This window comes from Procambarus clarkii, chromosome 1 (genome assembly GCF_040958095.1).
Source record: "Procambarus clarkii isolate CNS0578487 chromosome 1, FALCON_Pclarkii_2.0, whole genome shotgun sequence".
NCBI lineage: Eukaryota > Metazoa > Arthropoda > Malacostraca > Decapoda > Cambaridae > Procambarus > Procambarus clarkii.
In genome coordinates this window covers 19225965-19252352 of record NC_091150.1, presented here as the reverse complement: position 1 = coordinate 19252352, position 26388 = coordinate 19225965, and the positions used below count along the sequence as shown (strand labels likewise).

The 26388-nt window shown below is 47.4% G+C and overlaps 1 protein-coding gene across 6 annotated transcripts in view; it reads right to left on the bottom strand.

The window, feature by feature from the left end:
• Nucleotides 1-26388, bottom strand: part of LOC123753985 (prolyl endopeptidase) — a 103331-nt gene that overhangs the window by 47756 nt on the left and 29187 nt on the right. For 5 of the 6 annotated variants that reach the window (XM_069329756.1, XM_069330787.1, XM_069328723.1 and 2 more), the window contains exons 6-7: nt 23455-23597; nt 12716-12869 (exon numbers count right to left, since the gene is read on the bottom strand). In XM_069329756.1, the coding sequence (XP_069185857.1) occupies nt 12716-12869; nt 23455-23597 (297 nt within the window). The remainder of the gene's footprint in view (nt 1-12715; nt 12870-23454; nt 23598-26388) is intronic. The other variant, XM_069329223.1, reaches the window with a different exon arrangement.

Genomic DNA, 26388 nt, shown 5'->3' with positions numbered 1-26388 from the left:
ACCGAATACCACTCTTTTTGTACTAGCTACAATACAGTATGTATATCTTACCTTCACTGAGGACTCTTGTTGACATATGGAAGATGGTGAGGAAGGGGGGGGGGGAGGGGGAGGAGAGGTGTTAGTGTTTGGAATGAGAGGTCTCTTCCAGTATAACATCAGGCAGTGATGACTTTTCTGGGGTACTCTCTCTCTCTCCTACGTTTTGCCTGCATACCGCTAGGACCTAGTTGTGGCTCAATGCTTCCTTGTCTTACTAAGAATCTCTAAAGACAGTAGGGGCAGTCATAAGTTGAGGTCCACTGTACATATATTTTCATGGGTGAATAACCATTGTATTTGTTCCATCATGTACTTTATTATTCAGGGAAGGGCTTCGAAATGTTCACATGGTTCGTGAATACAATATTTAGCACTGTACCATCATTTGCAATGAAGTGGTAGAGAGAGATGATCTCCACCTGTGCTGTGCTTTCCTGTCCTCCAGTCCCTTGCAGGGCACAACAATGAAAAGAATATGTACCAACTTTTCCTGTACAATACTGTACAGGTAAATTATTATTAATTATTAAATTAACAGGCAATAACAAAATAGGAAAAGTAACAATATTTAATACAACTCTTACCTTACTTGAAATTTTAGTCTTAAAGAGGCCTGGAATTAATGTTTAAAGAGCAGAACATGTTAACAGGATTGATAGCCAGGCTTGACAGCTGCCTCAGCATATGTAATTTATTGTTAATTTTACCCCGAGGGTCGAGTTTATTTGGCAATCCACATAACCTTTGGCTTCAGGAAACTGAGTGGGAGAGATTCATGCAGCGGGAGCCCTTGTCTTTTCATTCCAATAATCGGATTCTTTGCCTGAAAGCTGCAGCTTCTTTTCTACCAAAGAATAAGTCTTCTGTATTCCACAGAAGTCTCTTTAGGCCACAGCCTCATTTGTTGGACTGTCTGCACACCATACTCTGTGTCCAATGGCTGCTGTCCACTGTAATCTTTGGACTACTTGAGAGTGCCGCACATTTGTGCTCTTCCTCAACCCACATACCATGTTATCAAGCACAGTGGATTGCCTTTCTCAGATAATTTGCTGAATGATTTAGCTTAGCTCACCTTATTGCTTGTGACTTGAGGAAGTATACCTTTCAAACTTGTTTCAGCCACGTAAGCAGCCAACATTCAGGCCTGGGATTCATCGAGGTCTAATCTAATGTTGGCTTCCAGGTATATGTAGGACCTACTATGTCCTCATCACTCATTTATTGTCCTGGGTCGCCTGACATCAGCCTGGAGTCTTCCACTGCCTTCACCCTGGGCCTCATCTCTATATTCTCCTGCTTTTATTTTAGGTAACTTCCCCCTTTTTTTGGATTTTGACAATTAGTAACTTTCCCCATAGGGAAGCTCTGGGGGGGCTACCAAGAGGACTTCGTTCCGAAATAAGCATCGAGTGAAATGAAACACCTCTTACTGAGCAATGCCTCTGTACCTCCCCATTCCCACCCATTAACCTCCTCTTTCCCAAGTGTACTTAGGTGTGCTGGGCTTAATACTTAAGACTACAGGGTATGCAATATACTGTAACACATTATCTTGTGGCAGACATAACAGAGCTATAGGGTTTTCAAGAGTTACCTCTACTCTCAATAGATGGCTCAAATTCCATTTACTAAGTAGCTACTAAAAAAAAATGCATTCTCACAGGAATAAAAAAAACAGCGTTGAATGTAATGAAACGCAATTTTCTGGGTGAGTCCCGGAGGCTCCCTGGAGCTATCCAGGCTGAATGGATATGTATAACTTGCTGGCATCAGTCACTGTGCACGGAGTTCTTATCTACTGGGCACCACGGGCCAGAACCTGGCCCCCACAAGAGAGGCAAGAGGAGCAATAGCCTATAGAAACCCCCGTGTGGTTGGAAGCATTCTATGTCTGCCATTGAACGAATCTGGCACCCAGAAAGTCAGGCATCCAGAAACAAACCCCCTATTAAGGTGAAACTACTGATACCAAAAACTGACTCCATAAACTAAAATTAGCAAACGAACATGACGTCATCATGTCACCGCACCAGTCTCTGCGAACCCCCCCTCCCCGTGAGGGAGAAGTGGGAGCCCCAGACCCCCACACCGACGATCCACCCTTCAGTTCTTAAGCTGGATGTCAAAATACGTGAAAACACAGCCGACCGGAGGGAGGGAGGGATGCTGGGGGACCTCCGGGACTCACCCAGAAAATGTGTTTCATTACATTCAATGCGGGTTTTCTGGGGGAAGCCCCATTGGTTCCCCGGAGCTAACTACCTAAAGACAAGGAAAAAACAGGGACTTACCCGAGCGGCAATCAGTCCTCGCTCCTCAACACGAAGCCGAGACAACTGGCTGCAACCGCCGACCCAATGCAACGCTGGCCCTATGAGGTCCAGGGACACTGACAAGGTAGCGAGCAGCCAGGACCCTGTTCCACCTCCAAAAACCCCGTGCCCAAATGTCAACCCAAGACATGTTGCCAAAGATGGCAACCAAAGTAGCAAACTTATGCACGTTGTGGGCAGGAGGATAGACCGCAGGCTGGCTAGCCTTAATAATCCTGCGGACAATCTAGAAGACCCGAGCCCGGGAACAGGGAAGAAGGGAAACCGGATCAACACAAAGCGCGTCCCCGGTTTCAGAGGCCGTGGCGTGCAAATAACGGCAGAGAGCCGCAACCGGATCCAACACATGATGCATCCCCAGCCTGACCAACCAAGCATCAACAACCCAAGGACTCCTCCGGAAAGCAGCAGTCTTTCTTCGCAAGAAAAGTAGGAGACGGCTGCAAAAGAACGAATCTATATCCTCGACCAAAGGAGCAGAAACCCCTGCACCAGAGGAGAGCATGGAGCTGCCCAAAACAACCCCCGAGAGACCAATGCCAACAAGAAAAGAACCTTAGAAAAACAATCCTGAACCGAACCGAAGGAGCCAAAACAAATCAAGCAGAAGACATAAGAGAGCACCCTGTCCAAATACCAGGACAGCTTAGGCGGCACATGAGAAGGCCGAAGGGAAACAGCGCACGAGACAGCTTGTAAAATAGTGTAGAAGTAACATCAATACCAAAAGCAAGCTGCAGCGGCTCTGCCAACACCGCACTATACCATGTGACAGTATTCGGTATAAGATGACTGTCCTGAAACAGCCATGAGAGAAGGGACAAAACAACCTTAACCAAAAATGAAGTACAACGACAAAGAGACAAAAAGAAACGGAAGGACCGCCAGGAAACTTCATACTGCCGCTGAGACGAAGCCTGCAGGTGGGACACCGTCAAGGAAGCCACCTGATCACCATACAGATGGTGATAGACTCGAGTCAAAAAGACCAAATGCAAAGACTCGAAGAGAAGAGAAGATCGAACCAGTTTCGTAACGGACAGGACCAATCTGCTGAAAAAGATGTGAACCGCCAGGAGAGCCAAGGACCGCATCGAACTCCTTCAGTTCAGGCAATGAACCACCGGGGAGCAGTCCGAATGGAGTCGGATCGTCAATCCGTGGGCAATCCAAAACCTCCAAAGGAAAAATGACACCGTCGCGAACTTCCGCACTGTGCTGTGGGCTTGATGGAAGGACAGACCACAGTGCTCCTGGCCGGCCTGGTGAGCACTGGTCATAAAGCCACAGCCAAGAGATGACGCGTCCTTGAACGCATCAAGCGAGGACTCGGGTAGGCACCAACGCACTGAACCCCAAAACACCCAAAGAGGAAGCCCGCAACTCAGCAGCCGACACAAGGCCCCCAGGAGTCGAATCCAGGGATCGTGAGAGAGGCGGAACGGACGTCCATGAAGGAATTAGAACAGTCGATGAAGCCAAACTCGACTCGGTGTGTAGACCATCATTGCAAAGTTCAGGGTCCCGCACAGACCCTCCAGCAACCGCCGCATTACCCGGAAGCCTTCCCGAAACAAGCACATGTGGGACCACAGCCGAAGGAAAGACTCCGAAGAGAGAGACAAGGTAGCGGTCCGAGAGTCCCTCACAAGACCCAGCCAAGTCCGAACCTAGGAGGGGACCAGATGGGACTTACACCAGTTCATCAGGAACCCAAACCCGGCAAGCTGGGAAGGAACCAAATCTCTGGCGAGCAGACCCGCGGACCGACTGGGAACCCAAACCAGCCAGTCATCGAGATAGGCCAACACCCAAACACCTAAAAGACGCAGACGGACCACCATGACCCGGGTGAGGAGTGTGAACACGCGCAGAGCCAAGTTCAATCCAAATGGGAGACAACGAGAGCGGCAACCGAAACGCCCCACAACAAACCTAAGCCAGTTTCTGAACCCCAAATAAATCTAGATGTGTTAATACTCGTCCTTGAGGTCCAGGGACACCATCCAAGTGCTCGGCTCCAACAGACGCTGGACCTGGGACAGAGTGATCATCCGAAAGGAGGGGCAAGAAACCCAGGGGTTCAGACAGGACAAGTCCAGAATGAACTGCAGGTCCACACAGTCCCATTTCGGTACTGGAAACAGGCGGGAAACCCACCTGATAAACATCATCGTTTCGACCACGCCCAAGCACACCCACTCCAAGATGACCCGACAGCGCTCGGGAGAAGTTGCCTGCCCTGCCAGCTATGAACCCACTGAAGGAGGAGGGGGGGCCACCCAACGCCACGGAAGACCGTGGGAAACGACCCAAAAAGCCCACAAATTGTGAGACTAGGCGTAAGCGAACAGAGCAAGCTTACCCCCTCCATCAATGGGGCAAACCGTGAAACTGCCGATGCCCCTTACGAGAACCCGAACTGCATCACTGCGCCGACCAGACGCAGACAACACCAAAGGCAGCGTTGGCTCCGAACCTGGCACCTGTGGCCTACCCTGACGAGCGGGTAACATTGAGAACCAACAAGTCGGACATCGGATGACAGATGGAAGAAGCTGCCTGCAGATCCCGCTTAACTGCAGAGTCCGCAAACAGCATGGGACTAAAGGGCGAAGAAAACCTAAGAGCCAGGGCCCAAGCAGATTCCAAGGAGGAAGAGAGCACAGCCTGCCAACAAGCGAGATGCGCAGCGATAAACTGCGACACCTCATCCCGCAAGATTGGTGCAAACAGATTCAGCAACGCAGATACCGCATGAGCAGCCGAGACCAAGGCACCAGACCCGGGAATGGCCCCAAGCACCTCTACAACCTCCCCAAGCCAATCCGAAGACAGCTCCAGGAAGGAAAAAGAAGTGCAAGACCAAAGCCAACCAGCCACAAGCGCACAAGTCCTCAGTCACAAAGTGCAGATGACTGGGAGGGGGACCTGCACATGAAGCTGAAATGCGCCCATATCCCACAGACGGGCAGGGGTGAACAAGCATGCATTTATATGCTCAAATTCGCCCCCAGGTAAACCTGGACCACCGTCAGTGCCTTGCGCCACTCAAGCGTGCGGGTACGACAGAAAACATTCCAAGCATCCAATGACAACAACGGGCAGTCTGCAAGCAAGGATGACTCTGGAACCTCATAACGAACCCAGTATGGAGATGAAGACCTAAACTTGAAGGAAGATGTATCCAGTAAAGAGGCATAATCTGGGTCGCACAGGAGGTAAACTGCAATGGCCGCCCACTCCTCAGTAGGCGTGATGCAGGAAGCCAAAAACCTCTGGAAGGACGAAACCGAAGGACACGCAGGGATACTAAACCGAACCCGGGGAAGAGCCAAACCCAAAGCCAACTCGTACACAGAGGGGAGGAAAGAAAACCCTACTCCTTGTAACAGAAAGCCCCGCTCTGAGGGTTGGAAAACCCAGGCAGGGTCAAATAGGGCCCAATTCCCCCAAGTCAGCTCCTCCTAAACCCCGGGAACCTCCACATCAGGCCCTGTGGGCGAGTTATCCTCCAAAGCCCCGGCCTCACAAGAAAAAGCCGGGGCGGCCGGAAAAGCAGGAAGAGAAGGGGGCTCACTGGTCAGACCTCTAGCGCTACGGCTGGAGGAATGAACTCGAATGTCTCCGTCGCCACCCCGGAAGGGGCAAACCCCGAAACTACCCGAGTCTCAGAAACCTCTAAACCCCAACCCAACTCCGAAGCCCTCAGATGCTTTGGAGCCGGAAGCAAGGGAAAAAGGGACAGAATGAACCACAGCAGGGGAAGAACGAAGGGGTGCGGAATGAACCAAGGCCAAAGCGACAAACACCCCTAAGTCCGGGTCCCTATAAGCAAAGCGGGGCAGCCTCGGGGTATCCGGGGTAACAACCAACCTAGCACGTTGCAGCAACCTATACCTAGCATGCAACACCTGAGCTGTTAGCACCCGAATAATGTCATCAGTTGAATATATGAATTGGAAGATAACCCCAAGCCCCAAGGGCAGTACTTACAGGGCACTCAGGGAAGGGAACCCTAAGCACATTCAGCCCAAATACCTGTGAATAATACTCCCAGTTCACACGCCACCGAAAAAGCAGTACTGGACACAAAGCACAGCGCAACACAAGAGAATCTGGAGCTGGAGCCACACGACCATGCCACAATCACATCAGCCGAGAACTGGAGGGTGGATCGCCTGCGCAGTGGATCTGGGGCTCCCCCTTCCCTCGGGAGCTGCGCAGACATGCGGCGCAGCTCATGTGAAGTCATGCTCGCTTTCATTTGGCGAGTTTTGTCCACTTATTTGTCTATTTTAGTCGTTTTAATCAGAATAGTGGTTTGTTTTGAGGCGCTTATCTTTCTGAGGGCCTGGCCCGATCAATGGCAGACAAAGAATGCTCCAAATCCCATGTGCATTTCTATAGGCCATTGTTCCTCGTGCCTCTCTGAGGGGGCCAAGATCTGGCTCGTGGACCCCGGTAGGCCTAGAATGCCATTCACACTAACTGATGCCAAAGTCTAATGATATACATACCAGCCTGGATAGTTCCAGGAAGCCTCCGGGGCTTCCCCCAGAAAAGTCAGTATATAAACCAGCATTGTTATGGTTTCATAATAGTAAGATAATGTTTAGTGATTTATATCAATTATTTGCAATATACAGTACAACTTTTACTACGTGTTAAACAAAAATTTAATGAAAAGTTAAAGCACCCATACAAACACACACTCAGCAACATACAACTCAAGCACCCATACAAACACACACTAGACAACATACAACTCAAGCACCCATACAAACACACACTAGACAACATACAACTCAAGCACCCATACAAACACACACTAGACAACATACAACTCAAGCACCAATACAAACACACACTCAGCAACATACAACTCAAGCACCCATACAAACACACACTAGACAACATACAACTCAAGCACCCATACAAACACACTCTCAGCAACACACAACTCAAGCATCCATACAAACACACTCTCAGCAACACACAACTCAAGCACCCATACAAACACACTCTCAGCAACACACAACTCAAGCACCCATACAAACACACTCTCAGCAACACACAACTCAAGCATCCATACAAACACACACTAGACAACATACCTGGTTGATACCTGGTTGATGGGGTTCTGGGAGTTCTTCTACTCCCCAAGCCCGGCCCGAGGCCAGGCTCGACTTGTGAGAGTTTGGTCCACCAGGCTGTTGCTTGGAGCGGCCCGCAGGGCCACGTACCCACCACAGCCCGGCTGATCCGGAACTTCTCTTAGAAAACCGTCCAGTTTTCTCTTGAAGATGTCCACGGTTGTTCCGGCAATATTTCTTATGCTCGCTGGGAGGACGTTGAACAACCGCGGACCCCTGATGTTTATACAGTGCTCTCTGATTGTGCCTATGACACCTCTGCTCTTCACAGGTTCAATCTTGCATTTTCTTCCATATCGTTCACTCCAGTACGTTGTTATTTTACTGTGTAGATTTGGGACCTGACCCTCCAGTATTTTCCAGGTGTATATTATTTGGTATCTCTCTCGTCTCCTTTCTAGAGAGTACATTTGGAGAGCTTTGAGACGATCCCAATAATTTAGGTGTTTTATCTCGTCTATGCGTGCCGTATATGTTCTCTGTATTCCCTCTATTTCAGCAATCTCTCCTGCTCTGAAGGGGGAAGTGAGTACTGAGCAGTACTCGAGACGGGACAGCACAAGTGACTTGAAGAGTACAACCATTGTGATGGGATCCCTGGATTTGAAAGTTCTCGTAATCCATCCGATCATTTTTCTGGCTGACGCGATATTTGCTTGGTTATGCTCCCTAAACGTTAGATCGTCGGACATCATTATTCCCAAATCCTTGACATGCTGTTTTCCTACTATGGGAAGATTCGATTGTGTTTTGTACCCTGTATTATGTTTCAGATCCTCATTTTTGCCGTACCTGAGTACCTGAAATTTATCACTGTTAAACATCATGTTATTTTCTGCTGCCCAATCAAAAACTTTGTTGACATCTGCTTGTAGTTTTTCAATGTCTTCAGCAGAGGTAATTTTCATGCTGATTTTTGTGTCATCTGCAAAGGACGACACGAAGCTGTGGCGTGTATTTTTGTCTATATCAGATATGAGAATAAGGAACAGTAGCGGTGCAAGGACTGTACCTTGAGGTACAGAGCTTTTAACATCGCTTGGACTCGATTTTATCTGATTGACTGTTACTCTTTGTGTTCTGTTCGACAGGAAATTGAGTATCCAGCGTCCTACTTTTCCAGTTATTCCCATTGACCTCATTTTGTGAGCTATCACCCCATGGTCACATTTGTCGAACGCCTTTGCAAAGTCTGTGTATACAACATCTGCATTTTGCTTTTCTTCTAGGGCTTCTGTGATTTTGTCATAGTGGTTGAGTAACTGTGACAGACAGGATCTTCCCGCTCTAAATCCATGTTGTCCTGGATTGTGCAATTCATTGTTTTCCATAAAACTAGAAATTTGATTCCTAATCACTCTTTCAAACACTTTTATTATGTGTGATGTTAGTGCAACTGGCCTATAATTTTTTGCCAAGGCTTTACTCCCCCCCTTGTGCAACGGAGCTATATCTGCAGATTTAAGTGCTGCTGGTATCTCCCCGGTATCCAGGCTCTTTCTCCATATTACGCTGAGTGCTCTCGCTACTGGTACTTTACATTTCTTTATGAATATTGAATTCCATGAGTCAGGCCCAGGAGCTGAGTGCATAGGCATATTATCAATTTCTCTTTCAAAGTCTTCCGAGTTTGTGGTAATATCCGTTATATTATCTGCAGCTTGAATGTCATTCATAAAGAAGCTGTCTGGGTCATCAACTTTCATGTTGTTTATTGGTGTGCTAAACATAGCCTCATACTGGCTTCTTAGAATTTCACTAATCTCTTTGGTGTCCTCTGTGTACGTACCTTCATTTGTAATTAACGGTCCAATACTGGTCGAGGTTTTGGATTTTGATTTTGCGTATGTGAAAAAATATTTCGGATTTTTCCTTATCTCTTGTATAGCTTTCTGTTCCAATTCCATTTCCTCAGACTCATATGATCGCTTCAACGTTTGTTCTATTTCCTCAATTTCCCTGCTTAGGCTTGTTTTCCTTGCTTGTGATAGTTGTGTCTGCCGAAGCATTTCCGTTATTTTTTTCCTTCTCCTGTACAGTCGTCTCCGTTCTCTTTCTAGAGTGGTCCTCTTTCTGCCCCTCCTCACAGGTACGTGCTTCAAGCAGACCTTGTAAGCTTCAGCTGTCAGTTGAGCTATTCCCTGTGTGGGAGTTTTGTCGCTTAAGACCGTCTCCCATTGAATGGTTGCAAGGTCTACATTTATTTTTTCCCAGTCAATCCTCTTATTGTTGAAATTGAATTGATTGAATATTCCTTCTCGCTTGTTAGGTCTCTTAGACCTACTACCGTTATTTATGCTAGTTCGCACTTCAATGAGCTTATGGTCTGAGTATGAAGTATCTGAGATTGTGATATCCCTGATTAGTTCATCATTGTTTGTGAATAACAAGTCTAGTGTGTTTTCGTTCCTAGTTGGTTCTGTAATCTGTTGATTGAGCGAGAATTTGTCACAGAATCTCAAAAGTTCTCTAACCTGTGGTTGGTTATTTCCCGGGTCATTCCCTGCTATGATATTTGTGTTTGCCGTTCTCCATCTTAGACTCGGTAAATTGAAATCTCCAAGAAAGATAATATCTGGAGCTGGGTTTGCTAGGTTGTCAAGTATGTTCTCTATTTTGTGCATCTGTTCTGTGAATTCCTCAATCGTTGTATCTGGCGGTTTATATATTAGAATAATAATTAGGTTTAGTTTCTCTACCTTCATTCCAAGTACCTCTACCACCTCATTAGTTGAATTTAATAGTTCTGTGCATACCAGGTCTTCTTTAATATACAGACCTACTCCTCCATTTGACCTAGTTTTTCTATCACATCTATATAGATTATAATTTGGAATCCAGATTTCACCATCCATGTAATCTTTTGTATGAGTTTCCGTGAATGCCCCAAATATTGAGTTTGACTCTAATAGAAGGCCATTTATGAACTTAACTTTATTTCTTGACTTTGGCTTTAAACCTTGAATGTTTGCAAATATGAATGATTGTCCATATTGTGTGTCACTTCTGGAAGGTTTTGGTGGTTCTCCCTCCTCTCTACCCTGACCCAGGGTGTGTTGTTGTGGCAATGGTTTGTCCAGTTTTGGAAGTGATACTGGGGAGTGTGGTAGTCTCTGTGTAGTTGGGGGGTGTAGTATGTGTGGGCTTGATGACGAACTGTAGTCCAGTCTTGGGCATTTCCCCCTCTCCATCCGTACTCCTGCCACGTTTCTGCCTGTCTGTTTCTCCCTCTGTTTGTACCTGCCTCTAAAAAATTTTCAGGGCTATTATGTTGGACTTCTTCTCTTATATGGCGCTGTGTACCTCTGACGTGGAAATCGGGGCAGTGAAGATCGTAGCATTTCCTCTCATTGACTGAGAGTGTGCATAGCTTAGGGTGAAAATATCTACACTCTGTATCAAAACGACATCTGCCTTTCCCTAACCAGTTTCGGCATTTCCGTGGGTGCATGAATGAGCATTCCGTGCCTCTGGGCCCATATCTACACTGTCCTTTTGCATAATACCAGCAAATATTTTCATTTGTGATTGTATTATTCTTGTTTGTACCCGTGCACGACTTGGCTACCTCTGTGTTTTTTGTTCCAACTTTCTCGTTTCTGCATTCATTCTCGGTATTGCCCTTATCTTTCTCCTTGTTGCTTTCGTCTTTCTCATTTGTGTTCTCATTCGTCTCATTTTTTCTCTCCTTATTCATATCACCAGTGTGCTCTACAATATTGCCTTCATTTTTGTGTACCTCGACACTATACCCGTCTACATTGCTACTTTGACTCTCTAACTTCTCAGTCCCTGGGTTGTGTTCAGAGTTCGTTGCTGTCTTTATATACTCTGCATATATTTCTGGTAGTTTTTGTGTGAATTGTAGCCTGTGTACTTCAGGAATGTTATTCATTAGTTTGGTGATGTTTTCCCACAACTGTCTGTCTCTTTGACAGATCCAGTAGTTACCTTCCCGGTTTGCATATTGTGTAGGTAATCCTGTACAACTCAGGTGAAACCTTATGTTGCATACAACATACAACTCAAGCACCCATACAAACACACTCTCAGCAACACACAACTCAAGCATCCATACAAACACACACTAGACAACATACAACTCAAGCACCCATACAAACACACTCTCAGCAACACACAACTCAAGCACCCATACAAACACACTCTCAGCAACACACAACTCAAGCATCCATACAAACACACACTAGACAACATACAACTCAAGCACCCATACAAACACACTCTCAGCAACACACAACTCAAGCATCCATACAAACACACACTAGACAACACACAACTCAAGCATCCATACAAACACACACTAGACAACACACAACTCAAGCACCCATACAAACACACACTAGACAACACACAACTCAAGCATCCATACAAACACACACTAGACAACACACAACTCAAGCACCCATACAAACACACACTAGACAACACACAACTCAAGCACCCATACAAACACACACTAGACAACACACAACTCAAGCACCCATACAAACACACACTAGACAACACACAACTCAAGCACCCATACAAACACACACTAGACAACACACAACTCAAGCACCCATACAAACACACACTAGACAACATACAACTCAAGCATCTTTATCTTTTTAAATTTATCTAAAATACTTGTAGAAGAGTAGAACTTCTAACCTTCACATTAATATGACCAAACTACCGGTAACATTCCAACCCCCACAAAACATGAGCGTTCGTTGCATTTTGTTTATGCACACACATTAAAATCAATGAATCTTGACTTTACGACAATTATTCTTTGGTGTTTAGGGAACCACAACAGAAGGGAAGTGATCACTGGCAGGCTCACTTCCACAAAGGTTAACAACCAGTTCTAAAATATTGTTCATTGACACAGTCTTCTCTTTATGTTATTCTTCACTAAACAATTTTTGTAATGTAATTTATTAACAAATTAATGTTAATTACTATTGCATTGAGGAATATTTGATTTATAAAAAAGGAAGCAGTCAAAGTGACAACAATCCAAACTCGACCACAGACACTCACAATTAATCTATTGAGAAAACAACACGCTGACTGCAGACATTACTACACTATATGCCAACAGTAAGCTCTGGTACTTTGTCAACTAGAAAAACAAAGGAAAAGTCTAGACACCACTTCTGAACGAATTCAACTAACCTCATAATCGGCTTCAAAAGTGTCAATGATACAGGTGAGGTTTATTTTGGTAGTGATGCTTTCAGGTAAGGGTGCATGGTAGAGAAGATTATCTCGACAGTCCTGGTGTGTGGTAATTATCAGGTGGCGCCCACAGTCTGACACCTCTGCACCTCTAGTGGATAAGAGATACAGAGGAGAACAGTATACGTGTTAGCATCAAGAAATTGAAACACAGACCAGGATACACCTTACAAGACAAAACATTCAACAACAAAACACCAGCGCTGAATGTAATGAAACGCCAGTTTCTGGGCGAGCCGTGGAGGCTACCTGACCCTATCACACTGAACAAGTACAATAAAACTTGACGTCATCAGTCGCCGAGTTCTTTTTGCCTACTGGAGACCACGAGCCAGAACCTGGTGCATTGAAAGAGGCAGAGGGGTGCAGTCATCGTGAAAACAAACCCTTCATGCAAACTGCACCTACTATCAAGAAGAAGAAGAAGAGGCACAGGGAGTGATGGCACATGAAAGCTGCGGATCTAAGGGAGGGTGTCAGGGAGCCTCCGGGGCTCACCCAGAAACTAGCATTTCATTACATTCAATGCTAGTTTTCTGAGGGAAGCCCTGTCAGCTCCCTGAAGATAACTACTCACCGAGAAGGATAAAATAGGGAAACTTGCTTTAGAGGCAGAAGCACCGCTTGTATAAAGTCAAAGATAAGGCTGACGGCTCCAGGCCAATACAAGGCTGCAGAGGACCAGGTACGTTAACAAGATAACTGGCAGCCAAGACCCCTGTTAGATCTCCAAACCCCAAGGCCCAAATATTGGCCCAAGATGTTAACTAAACCAGACGACAAAGTGGTGTATGTACTTCTAAACATCATGAGCATGAAGGTAGATTGCAGGCTGGCTAGCTTTGATGACACTGTAGATAACCTGAGACACCATGAGCCCTGGAACAGGGAACCAGGAAAACTGGATCATCCCATAGTGAACCCACTGAAAACAGAACTGGTGGCTCGCAGGTTCAAGTGGGTCCAGTGGCGGCACAAAGCTGCCACTGGACACAGCGCATGATGCACGCCCGCTGAACCAACCAAGCATTCACAACCAAAAGGATCCCTTCAGAAGCCCATCATCTTATTCTTGCCAGAAAAGAAGAACCATGTTGCAACCAAACAAAACGACCAACAGGATCAAAGGAACAAAAACCCAGGCACTGGAGCAGAGCATGAAGCTCACTTGCATACAGAAAAACACTACATGAGACCAGGAGGCATGGCAGGATGTGCAAAATATCCCCATTGAAAAGTAGAGGTGCAATAGGTACTCTGAGAGAGAACTATCAACATCAGAGGCCAGAGACTATTCAACAAGCTTCCACTACACATAAGGGGCATAACTGGTCGACTCTTCACAGTGTTCAAAAGAACTTGACAAACACCTCCAAAAGATACCTGATCAACCAGGCTGTGACTCATACGCCAGGCTGCAAGCAGCCGCATCCAACAGCCTGGTTGACTGGTCCAGCAACGAGGAGGCCTGGTCGACAACCGAGCCGTGGGGACACTAAGCCCCAAAACATTTCAAGGTAACCTACCCGACCACTGGAGGTCAAGAAAGCAATAACAAAGCCTTCCAAAAGCAATCCCAGACCAAAGGGGCCACCATAAACCAAGTAGAAGAGAGAAAAGAAGGATGAGAACGATGAAGGAAAATGATGAGTGGAAAGAAAATGGCAAAAAACCAGCATTGAATGTAATGAAACGCCATTTCTGGGTGAACTCCGGAGGCTCCCTGGAGCTTATCGGGCTAATGTATGTTATATTAGACCAGGACATTAGCTAAGGAGTTCAGACCTACCAGGGACCAGCGCCAGAACCTGGCCCCTTCAGAGAGGTTTCAGGGAGCAATGGCCCTGGAAAACCCCTTTGTGGTTGGGGTTATCTGCTATCGACCGGGGTTAGGCACCCAGAAAGGTAGGCATAACAAAACAAACCCCACATGGTAAAAAACTAAAACAAAAAAGTGAACAGAGAGGTAGAAACTTCCTACAATCACAAGGAAACAAGCAAATAAGCAAACATCACACATTACTGCCGCGCCGATCGTCTGCGCAGCCCTCCCCGCCCCGAGAGGGGAAGGGGGAAACCCCGGACCTACCGCGCCGGCCGCCAAGCTTCAGTTCAGAAGCTTAGCTTCAACCAATGCGAAAAAACCGCCGACCGGTGGGAGGGAGGAGTGCCAGGGAGCCTCTGGGGCTCACCCAGAAAATGGCGTTTCATTACATTCAACGCTGGTTTTCTGTGGGGAGCCCCAATGGCTCCCTGGAGCTTCATACCCAAAGAGAAGGAAAAGAAAGGGCTGACCCGAGAGGCGGCCGCCACAAACTCCGCAACGCGAAGCTTAGACAACAGGCTGCAACCTGTGACCCAAGGCAACAAGAACGCACAGGAGCAGACGCGCATAAAGAATGGGCGGACAAGAACCTGTGTGTCCCTCAAGTCCCTGCGCCCGAAATGAGTCCTAGACGTCACTAACACAGCAGCAAAAGCTGCAAACATCTGAACAGCACGGGCGCAAAGACAGACCGCAGGCTGGAAGACTTAAAAACTCTGCAAACGACCTGGGAGACTCCGAGCCCTGATACAGGGAACGAGGGAAACCTGATCAACCCAAAGCGCATCCCCAGACACGGTATGCAGGTAACGGCAAAAAAGCGCAACCGGACAACACAGGACGCACCCCCGGCTGAACCAATCAAGCATCAATAACCCAAGAATCCCTCCAGAAAGCAGCCGTCTCGACCATTGCCAGAAGGACGGAAAAAGGCTGCTAATGTACAAACCTACCACCAGTACCAAAGAGCAGAAACCTGAACCAAAGCGGCTACCACAAACTGAGGAGAAGATAAGAAGGCACCCTGATCAAGGACTAGGACAGCTCAGGCGACACATTAGCAGGCCGGAGGTGAAACAAAACACAAAAAAGCGTACGAAATGGGGCAGATGTGACGTCCACCCCGAACGCAAGCTGGAGCGGCTCCCCCAGCGCCGCACAAAACGACAGCCTACGAAGAGCAAGAAAAAGTGCATAGAAACACCAGGAACGTCATACTGTCGCTTAGACGAAGCTCGCAGGCGGGACACGGTCAACAAAGCCACCTGATCACCACAGAGATGGTGATACCCACATCAAAATACCATATGCGAAGAGCCGAGGAGACGGCCGAACCAGTCACATACAAGACCGGTCCGACCTGCTGAAAGAGGCGGAGCCGCGGGAAAATGCCCTGGGTTCGGACACCTATCAAGCAGCGTCTGAAAATAAAGCTGGGCCGGCCACCAAGGGACCATAAGGACTACTCTCGTGGGAATGGACTCCAATCGAGCCAGAACCCGAAGCAACGGCTGGACCGGGAGAAGAGGAACAGGTACCCCCACTTCAACCAGTCCTGCCGAAAAGCATCCACCGTGAATGCCTCGCAGGCGGGTAAGGGCGCCACATAGAATGGGCGACACCTAGATCACGCCGACTCGAAGACGTCCATGGACAGGAGTCCATTCATTTGGCAGAGCCAATGAAACGAGTCAGCGACGACTGGCCAATCTGCAAACAGAGGAATGAACTGAGGCAGGTGTCCAGCAGGACGCAGGACACACCCCGGACGTGAACCTCACGGTTAGTCAAACCCCGAGAATCCAGCAAACGAGTCCCTCTAAGGGACCAACCCCAAAAGTCAAACACCTAAGAAAAACCCTGTGGTTCTGGCAAAGAACTGCCAGAGAACAGTCCGAATGGAGCTGAAAGGCAGAACACCGAGTGACCCAAACCCTCCGAAGCGCAAACCAGACAGCCACGAACTCCCGAACCGTGCTGTGAGCCTGATGGACGGACAGACCCCACCATCCCCGGTCGATCTGGTGAGCACTGGTCACAAAGCCCCAGCTGAGAGATGACCTGTCCATGAACACATCGAGTGAAGGCTCGGGAGGTGCCAAGGCACGGAACCCAGAAAACCCCAAAAAGGAAGCTGGTGACGCAGCACCAACACAAGATCCCCGGAGGAACGAACCCAACGATTGCAAGAGAGGCGGAAGGGGAGTCTCTGAAGGAACCAAACAGATGCCGAAGCCAAACTCGACCCTGCGGGCAGACCAGCACATCGAAGTTCAGACTCCCGCACAACTGCTCGAGCAACCGCCGAGCTACCCGGGACCCCCTCATGAACAGTTAAAGGCGGGACCACAGCCACAGCAACACTTCTGGAGGGAAAGACAAGGAGCAGCAAGACCCAGCCAAGACCTAAACAAGACCAAGCCAGGTCAGAACCCGGGACGGAAACAGATGGAACGGCCTCCAGATCACCAGGAAACCGAACCCGGCAATCTGGAAAAAACCACACCCCTGGCGAGGAGACAAGCGAACCGACTGGGAGAGGACCAGCCAGTCGTCGAGATAGGCCAGACTCCGAATCCCAAGCAGACTCAGACAGGGCACCAAGATCCAGTAAAGATGCGTAAATACACCAAGTGCCAATTACAAAATAGGGAAGGCAACAAAAGAGGCAAGCCTGAAGCCCCACCACCAACTGTGCCAGTCCCGGAAAACTGGAGAAGAATGTGCCAAGAGTTGACCTGGAGGTCCAGAGCCACCATCCAGGCACCCGGCCCCAACAGAAGCCGGACAGGAGACAACAGTCCTCCGATGAGGGCATAGAATCCAGGGCGCAGACTGAAGAAGTCCAGAAGAACCGCAGAGTCGCCAGGCTCGTGTCTGCATAGAGCAGACGGGAACCCCAGAAGGATGGGGCAGATGAACCACGTCCAACGCACCCACTAAGATGACACTACGAAGCGCAGGGGAAGAAGGCCACCCCCCCAATCCTGAACCCCCCAAAGGGGGAGAAGCCATCTGCCGCTGCCACCTGAGGCCGGAAGACAACCAAAAGCCCCCACCAACAGCGGGACTATGCGAGAGTCAACAGAGCAAGCTGCTCCCGCAGCGCCCTGTCAACAGTCCGAAAGAAAATGTATACATACACACATATATATTATGTATATACACATACATACATATACACATACATATACGAATACAAGCACACACAAGGTGCATTACACACACGTGCATATGCACATACACATGTGCACACACACACACACACACAGTGTACACATGTACATTTGTTCCCACACACACACACGTGAAAAGAAAATTACAAGTCGCCGACCAGTGGGCAGAGAGCACCACGCCGGCCAGGCAAAGAAGGCACAAAACTGCATCAAAAAGCCCACCTCGACAGCAAAACCTCAAAATCCCAGCACGACCACAACATGTGCCAAGACCCAAAAAAGATCAGTCTGCAAGCCAGGAAGACCCCGGAACCCCATAAGGCAGAACCGGGTCACACACGAATAAACAAAGCCCCTGAACCCACAAAGGGGGCCCAAGAGGTAGAAACCTCCGGAACGAAACCAAAGAACCCAAAGGAACCCGAAATCGAAGCAGGGGGAGCCCAAACCACCACATTTGCCGGCGGAGATACACCACAGAAAGGCAAAGCACAGCCCCCAGACAGAACCCCCTGGGAAACGGTCAAAACAGACCGAAAACAGAGGGACAAGGTGTGGGAGCAAGCATAACAGACAGTGACACTCAGCCCGAACCCTAGTGCCCAGACCCAAAACAGACAAAATGGAAAACCCTGTGTAAAATACACACTCAAACATTCCCAGAGGAATAGAAAACGAGCAGATAACACCAGAAAAGCAAAGAAACGACAACAGGAGAATAAAAAATCCCTGAAAAAGGTGAAAAAACTCGCCCAAAATGCTCGCTCGCACACCCAGGCGCGTGTAAACAAACCGCAACGCCGCCCTGGTGGCCACGCCGGGAAACAGGCATAAGAAAATGGCCACCAGAACAGAGGGCTGTGACCGACGCAAAAGATACGAAAACACGCCAGCAAAAGTGGGAAGCAAGCAGACTGGATGGGTGAAAAACTCAGCCCTGAAGTAGAAAATCCAGGCAGGGGCAAGCCGCCCCAGAAATGCTAGCAGGCATCCCCCATAGCCCCGGGAACCCGCAACAGAGGCCCCGGGGCAGAGCCATCCTCCAAGCCCTCTGCCCTTAAAAAAAGGAAGAGTCCATGGTAAAGGCAGCAAAAAATGGCCGCTGGTAAGACCCAGAAAGCCTTGGCAGGAGGAACAGGCCCGAAAACCTCTGTCCCCAACCTGAACGGGGCAGCCCCCGAAACCGCCTGAGTCTCGGCCCCAACCCCGAAACCCACAGACGGCCCGGAGCCGGGAACAGGGAGGGAAAGGGCTAACAGCAACTAACCAAAACAGGGCGGCCCCGGGGCATCCGAGTGGGAAACCAACCTAGCGTGTTGCAGCAACCTAACCTAGCTTGCAACATGGATGCCGCCTGTACTCTGAACAGTAATAACATCAGTTGAGTACTGCAGAACAAGCAGAGAATCTCTCGCAAGACTCCAGGTCAAGGTGTCAGTGACCCAACAAGCAACATGACGGAGGTAAAAGTGGCGACTGTCACCCGGAAGACACATTCAATGGTCCACCGAGCCCCGACAGGGGTTTCCAGGGACCGTAGGGGTAACAACTACAGGAAGCCCGGGCAAGGTGTTGCTAACCGGTTAAACACCAAAAATAACAAGGGGTAGAGGACAACACTGAAAGCCCCCTGCGATGTGTACAATCACAGGGGCCTAGCAGAGGGCAGCCAAACACTACCAATGGAACTATAGTCACACTAGGCAGACCCCCACCAGGCAAATGAAAATAAAAACAAAAGAAAACCCCCGCAAAAGTACACAGTCTCCAGAGGCAACAGGAACCGGTCGCTGCTTAAGTGGCAGGCCGCGCAACACCTTGACACCCTAACCAGCACAATACCAGTCCCTTCCCAGAGCCAAACAAGGGCCCCAAGCCCCAGCTGGCCCCAAGGGTGAGGCAAATGCCGAGCAGCAAGAACCTCTATGGGAATGGTTCCCGAACGCCCCAGGGAAGATAACCCTGTCACGCAGGGGCAGTACTCACAGGGCGCTTAGGGAAGGAAGCCCCTAAGCGCATGCAGCCCTGGTACTGATGAGGAACACCTGGCCACTACACAACACAACACACGGCAGTGAACACCACACAAGGCAAACACCGCCTAGGAAACTGAGGCCAGAGAAGCGTCTATCCCGCTTGATATTAGCTTACGAACTGATGCTAGGCATCCGGCGTGGTGAGGTCCGGGGCGGGGAAGGCTGTGCGGACAATCGGCGCGGCAGTAAAGTGTGATGTTTGCTTGTTTTCTTTGGATTGTAGGGAGCTTCTACCTCTCTGTTCAGTTTTTTGTTTTAGTTTTTTACCATCTGGAGTTTGTTTTGTCATGCCTACCTTTCTGGGTGCCTAACCCCAGTCGATGGCAGATAAGGAAAACCCCAACCACAAGGGGGTTTTCCAGGGCCATTGCTCCCTGAAAGGGCCAGGTTCTGGCGCTGGTCCTTGGTAGGTCTGAACTCCTTAGCTAATGTCCCGGTCTAATATAACATACATTAGCCCAAACGGCTCCAGGGAGCCGTAGGGGCTCCCCACAGAAACATTGGTTTTATGCAGTGATTTTTGTTGATCCAGAAATGCACCCCCCCATTTAAAGCAATATACTTATTGGAAATCTGGTTCCGAGTTGCAAACAACTAACTTATGAATGCCTGTTCAGAATGCATCCATTTCCTCTGGTACTGGGACACGTGCACTGAAGTTTGGTGAATTTATGCAGATTTGTTATTGTTACATTGCTTGAGAATCATACCTTGAAAAATTTAAAAAGGATATAATACCAGTCACCAGAGAGCTACATAGGCTTGTTTAAAATAGAACTTTCTAGCTATTACTATTTAAGTGTTGTAAGCTAACCAATCAATAAAAACCTATTCTCAAGATACACAATGATAATCATTGTAAAAATTACCATGCTGTAACCATAAGGCACCCCTCCCCAATTCCAGGAGATACATATTAATAAAATGTTACTTATATTATACACATCATACATCATACATTAGCACCTTAACACTTTTATTGCCTGGCCTCTCTGAGCGTTAGTGAGAGTAAACATTCTGGGTTTCCGCACCACTCATGGCCACTTGGGGATGTAAATTATCTTTTTTTTTTAAACTACTTCATGTTTTCTCACTTGTTTATAGCTATAAATTTGGTGTCAAAATGTTTGCAAATAAATTGTCTAAAGAATACACGCAAAAATAAAAGTAGTTTATGCTCCTCTCCACACATTTCCCCAATAAAAATATAGGGCACTTGGCAGCTCAGCAATGCATAAAAATATTTACAATCACTTCAACTTTTTTTGGTTATTAGTTGAGTTATAACCATAAATTTGGCATCAATATGTTGCCAAGTGAATACTATTAACACTTTCGCCCGGGCATGACGCAGCATTGCGTCATCCGTTTACTGTCGGTATTTCCGGGGATGACGCAGCATTGCGTCATCCACTTTAAATAATCGCCAAAAATCCGGTTTTTATCCGATTTTTTGGGGACTGGTTTTAAAATGCGCGCCGATGTCTTCCCATTTCTTTGTTGAGCCTCGTGGCCCTCAGGCGGCTTGGCACACGTTGTGGGCCCATTGTTTTCGCTCCACTGTTGTGACCAATGTCGCCTCCCCTCGCTTCTCAAACGTGTGAAAATTTCGGCTATTTTCCGTGGCTATATTTCTTACTGCGGCTTTAGAAACTATCTACGCTTACTCCACGATGGATAGTGATCATGAACAAGGCCCTGCCAGGAAGAAAATTGCGAAAGAAAGGCTTGAAAAGGGCGGGAATTGGCAGTGTAGCTGGAAGGCGTCTGAGCGCTCACTTGCGGCTAACGCTTGGCCCGTCTTCAACTCGTCGGCGGTTAGAGCGTGACCAGGTTTTTTATTTTATATGCTAATGTTCCTCTAGAGAATTCTATTGCAAACCCATTGAGACCAAAATGAAAGACCTAGGACGAAAATTGAGGTGACCAGAGTGAAAATAGTGAAAATATTTTATCGCGTTTGCGCGCTCCTGGGTAACTCGTTCGCACTTTCTCTGTTTGCTGCGGGTAATTAGCCGGGCTTTTGGAGTTTATATGCATTTAGTGCTGTAGAGAATTCTATTGCGAACACAATGATACAAAATTTAATCTCGTAGGACGAGAATTAAGGTGACAAAGTTAAAGAGAGTATACACTTTTCAGAATTTACGCACGCTCCCGTGACACCCTGGGTCCCATATCGCACAGTTGAGTGGTGGCACGCGGGGTACGCCAAAGTGTTAAAGAACAGATGCAAAAAATGAGTGTGCATTTATAATAAATTATGCACGACAGCAATGAATATACAGTGGAACCTCGAGTGACGAGCGACTACAGTTACAAGCATTTTGAGTAACGAGCGAGCCACTCGCAGAAAATTTGTCTCGATTGACGAGCTTTCGCTCGATTAACGAGCAACCTTCAAGGTGCTTCCTACCATTCGCGCTGGTTCTCGGACGCCTCCAACAACAGTGTTATTATTGTTGTTTCACATGACGAGCTTGATGCCGGAACGGATTAAATTCGTAAATCGAGTCGCCACTGTATAAATGTTTTGTGAATAGCAATCGAGTGTTAATTAGCACATACATTACAGGTACAATTGCTTTGGCAAGACTAACAGTCATAACCTCTGATTACTTAAAGTGATTTCCTCACACCCTTACACTAAGGAGAGCTTTAAACCAATGGAACTATGCAGATTCTTACACACGAAGATTGTTTCAGCACCACTACACGATAGCAAATAGTTGCAATGTGGCATTAACACTCTGGCTTCATGAAGACATTCTGAAAGTCATTAAAACAATACACATAGTGTGCGACATGACGTGAACGGTGTCAATCATTAAAATACTGTATTTGTAAAAATTCCATTTATTATCCGATAATTATGGGACTTGTTTTAAAATGTGCTCCGACACCTTCTCATTCTATATATACCCCATGTGGCATCACTACACTGCTGCGTGGGTGACCAGCCACCCACCCTACCCTCAAGTTGAAACCTGTGCCCATTCCGGTTGTTTTACCTCGGGTATTTTTGGGTACTGACTTTATATATAAACACGAAGCAACACAAAAACGAATGATATAGTGTAACAAATAATGTTGGGAATGAATAGAGACTGTAAACAATGATGAAAAGCACAATTTTTCACATGACTATGTACTTATCTTACATTATTGGTAATGTTCTTCTACTATTTGACATTATATGCATATATTCCTTTAGAGCATTCTTTTGCAAACAATTTAATACCAAAATAAACGACGTAGAATGAAAATTGAGGTGAGAAAACTGTAAAGAGTATAAACATTGGAGTGTGGGTGTCCGCTCACAGGGCAACGGGCGGTCCACCTTGTGGTGCGGTGCGGTGCGGGTGGCCCACCGGGCCATGCAAAGTGTTTATCTGCTGGCCTTACAACCAGAGCAGTATGGCAATGTGCAGGTGGTCTTGGCGACCCAGCTGCAGCACAATCAACATAAGAAAGCACCCACAGATGGGTACACAAGCAGGGGATCAACAGAGATAAGATGGTAATTGAAATTTAATGTTGATCGTAAGAGGATTATGCAATTATCAAAAATATTCTGAGACATCTTAATACAAATACACATTCTAACAAAGAATTTTAAACAATCAAGCTACAACTTACATGCGCCATTTTGGGTGTTCAGGAAACTCCACAACCAACACATCTTCACTTTGTGATGTATTAATATGATGATAGAACAACTTTTGATTTTCACTACTCAAGGTCTCTGTCCCGTCAGCAACACCTTCATGATCAATGTACCTCTGAAAATATAATCTTCACTAAATAAATTATTTAAATAATTGAAATACAAAATTATTTTCCAGACAAATAGAATTAATTTCTCATTGAAACCAAATAGTTTCTTCAAATCACATGGAACATATAAACAAGGCATAGTTAACACTTCTTGTTAAGAGAAATACCCCAGGACTCCATGCAAGGCATATCTTCCAATACAAACATGAGGCCAATATATAATAGTATACAAAATCAGCGTTGAATGTAATGAAACGCCATTTTCTGGCTGAGCCCCGGAGGCTCCTTGAAACTATCTGAATTTATAGTTCTTTAGTGCCCTAATATCCGCCAGACAAGGGTTAAGCAAACTCAAGTCTCTGATCCACACACACATATATATTCTATAACTGTACAAACCCAAGGAGGGTGCGAGAAAGTTTCTGATCTCGTGTTCGTCCGCTTGCTGTTCTACTGCTGGTTGGCTGCCTCCCTTCTGCTCCTCTGCCGTTTTCCCTGAACTCCGCCGTGTTGTGGGAGATACTGAAGTCACTACAGTTCCAACAAACTATACTGTATTAGTTTAGGGTCATCGGTAACAGGATTTCTAATGTCTACCAGGAACCTCGAGCCAGAACCAGGCCCCCTCAGAGAGGCGCAGGGAGCAATGGCATATGAGCACTTTACATTTAAAGTATGTCATAATTACCATCGACCCAGAAAGGTAGGCGAATCAAAACAGACCACTGTCTGGTTAACCTGTGCAATCTACATAGAAAGAAACCAAACAAGCAACCCTTCATGCTACTAGCACTTCTGCTCATTAGTGCTACATGGAGGGGGAACCAACTCACTGGAGCCGGCAGCCCACCACTCCAGTTCTTGAACGCTGAAAAAACGCCGAATGGAAGGAGGGAGGGTGTCTGGGAGTCCCCGGGGCTCACCCAGAAATGGCGTTTCATTACATTCAACATTGGTTTTCTGTGGGGAGCCTCGTTGACTCCTTGAAGCTAACTACCCAAAGACAAGTAAAAGGAGGGACTTACCCAGGTAAGTCCAGCAGCACCCCAGGTCTCAAGACAAAGAAGTCAGACAGCCGCGATGGGCGCCCCAAAGCACCACACGGCCGGGAAGGAACTAGAACGTTCACTAGATACCAGGTGACCAGGATCCTGTTCGACATCCAAAACCCCAATGCCCGAATGTCTACCCAAGACAGGTTGCAAAAACCGCTGCGAGAGCAGCATACAGTACTTCCGAACGTCATGGGCACGAGAGTAGACCGTCGGCTGGCTAGACTTGATGACACTGCAGACAACCTGAGACACGTGAACCCTGGAACAGGGAACCAGGGAAACCGGATCCACCTAAAGAGCGTCCACAGTCATAGAACCAGATTTACATCGCAGGTAGCGATGTAAAGCCGCCACCAGACACGACGGATGCATCCCCTGCCTAGCCAACCAAGCATCCACAAACAATGGACCCCCTCCAGAAGCCACCGTCTCATTCTTCATCAGAAAAGAAGGAGAAGGCTGCAAACAAAATGACCACCAGGACCAAATAAGCAGAACCCCCCGGCATCAGGAGAGCATGAAGCTCCCCAATCCGACTCCCCAGAGGCCAAGGCCAACAAAAACAAGGCCTTTTAAAAGCAATCCTAACCAAAGGGGCCACAACAAAACAAAGAGAAGAAAGAAAAGAAAAAACATGGTCTAAAGACCAAGAGGGCTCAGGCGGCACATGAGCAGGCCACAGGTGAATAAATGCACGTGAAAGCTTGAGGAATGGAGTGGAAGCAACATCCACCCCAAACGCAAGCTAAAGCAGTTCCGCCAATGCCGCACGATAAGAAGCTACAGTATTAGGCATGACATGCCAATCCAGAAAAAGCCAAGAGAGAGAAAGAACAAAAAGAACCTGGTCCAAAATCAATGAAAACCTTCGAAGAGAAAGACAGTAACGGAAAGATTGCCAAGAACCTTCATACTGTCACTGGGAAGAAGACCCAGCCCTACCTACTGCATTTGCCAGTGGATAAGACATGCAATGTTAACCATTTGGACACAATGTCAATTTTTTTTTAATAAAAATGAGCCACACGCTCATTTTTAGGCTAAAACAGGCATAATACGGACAGGATACTGAGGGCAGTAGGCTTGGGACCTGGACGACCATACAAGGCAAGGTCGCTAGCACAAAATTGATGCCCATAATAAAATGATAAAAACAAGTCAATGACCAAAGTCCATGAGCACAAGACTGAGGTAATAATATACAGAAGTATCCCAATCTTGTACACAAGACAAAACTGCCCTGGGAACACAAGATCGGGAGACATGACCACCACCCACGATTCCCCAAGGGAATGGACAAGGTAGAAAAAAAGATGGTTGAATCAATACAATTGGTACACCCATAATGAGACACAGGTGGTAATGGAGTACCCAAAGGAGCCACAGAGACATTAAAAAGAACTTGTCCAGAGGCTACCAAAAACCGAACGAGTGGACAGAACTCCCCCAAACAAAAATTAGCAAACGAGCATGACATCATGTCGCCGTGCTACTGTCTGCCCCCCCCCCCCCACCTCCCTGGGAGTTGGAAGGGGAAGTCCAAGACCCCCACGCTGGCAATCCACCCTGCAGTTCTTAGGGTGGATCTCAAAATACGCGAAAACACCGCCAACCGGAGGGGAGGGAGGGAGGGATGCCAGGGAGCCTCCGGGACTCACCCAGAAAATGGACTTTCATTACATTCAACGCTGGTTTCCTGGGGGGCGCCCTGTTGGCTACCCAGAGATAACTACCCAAAGAC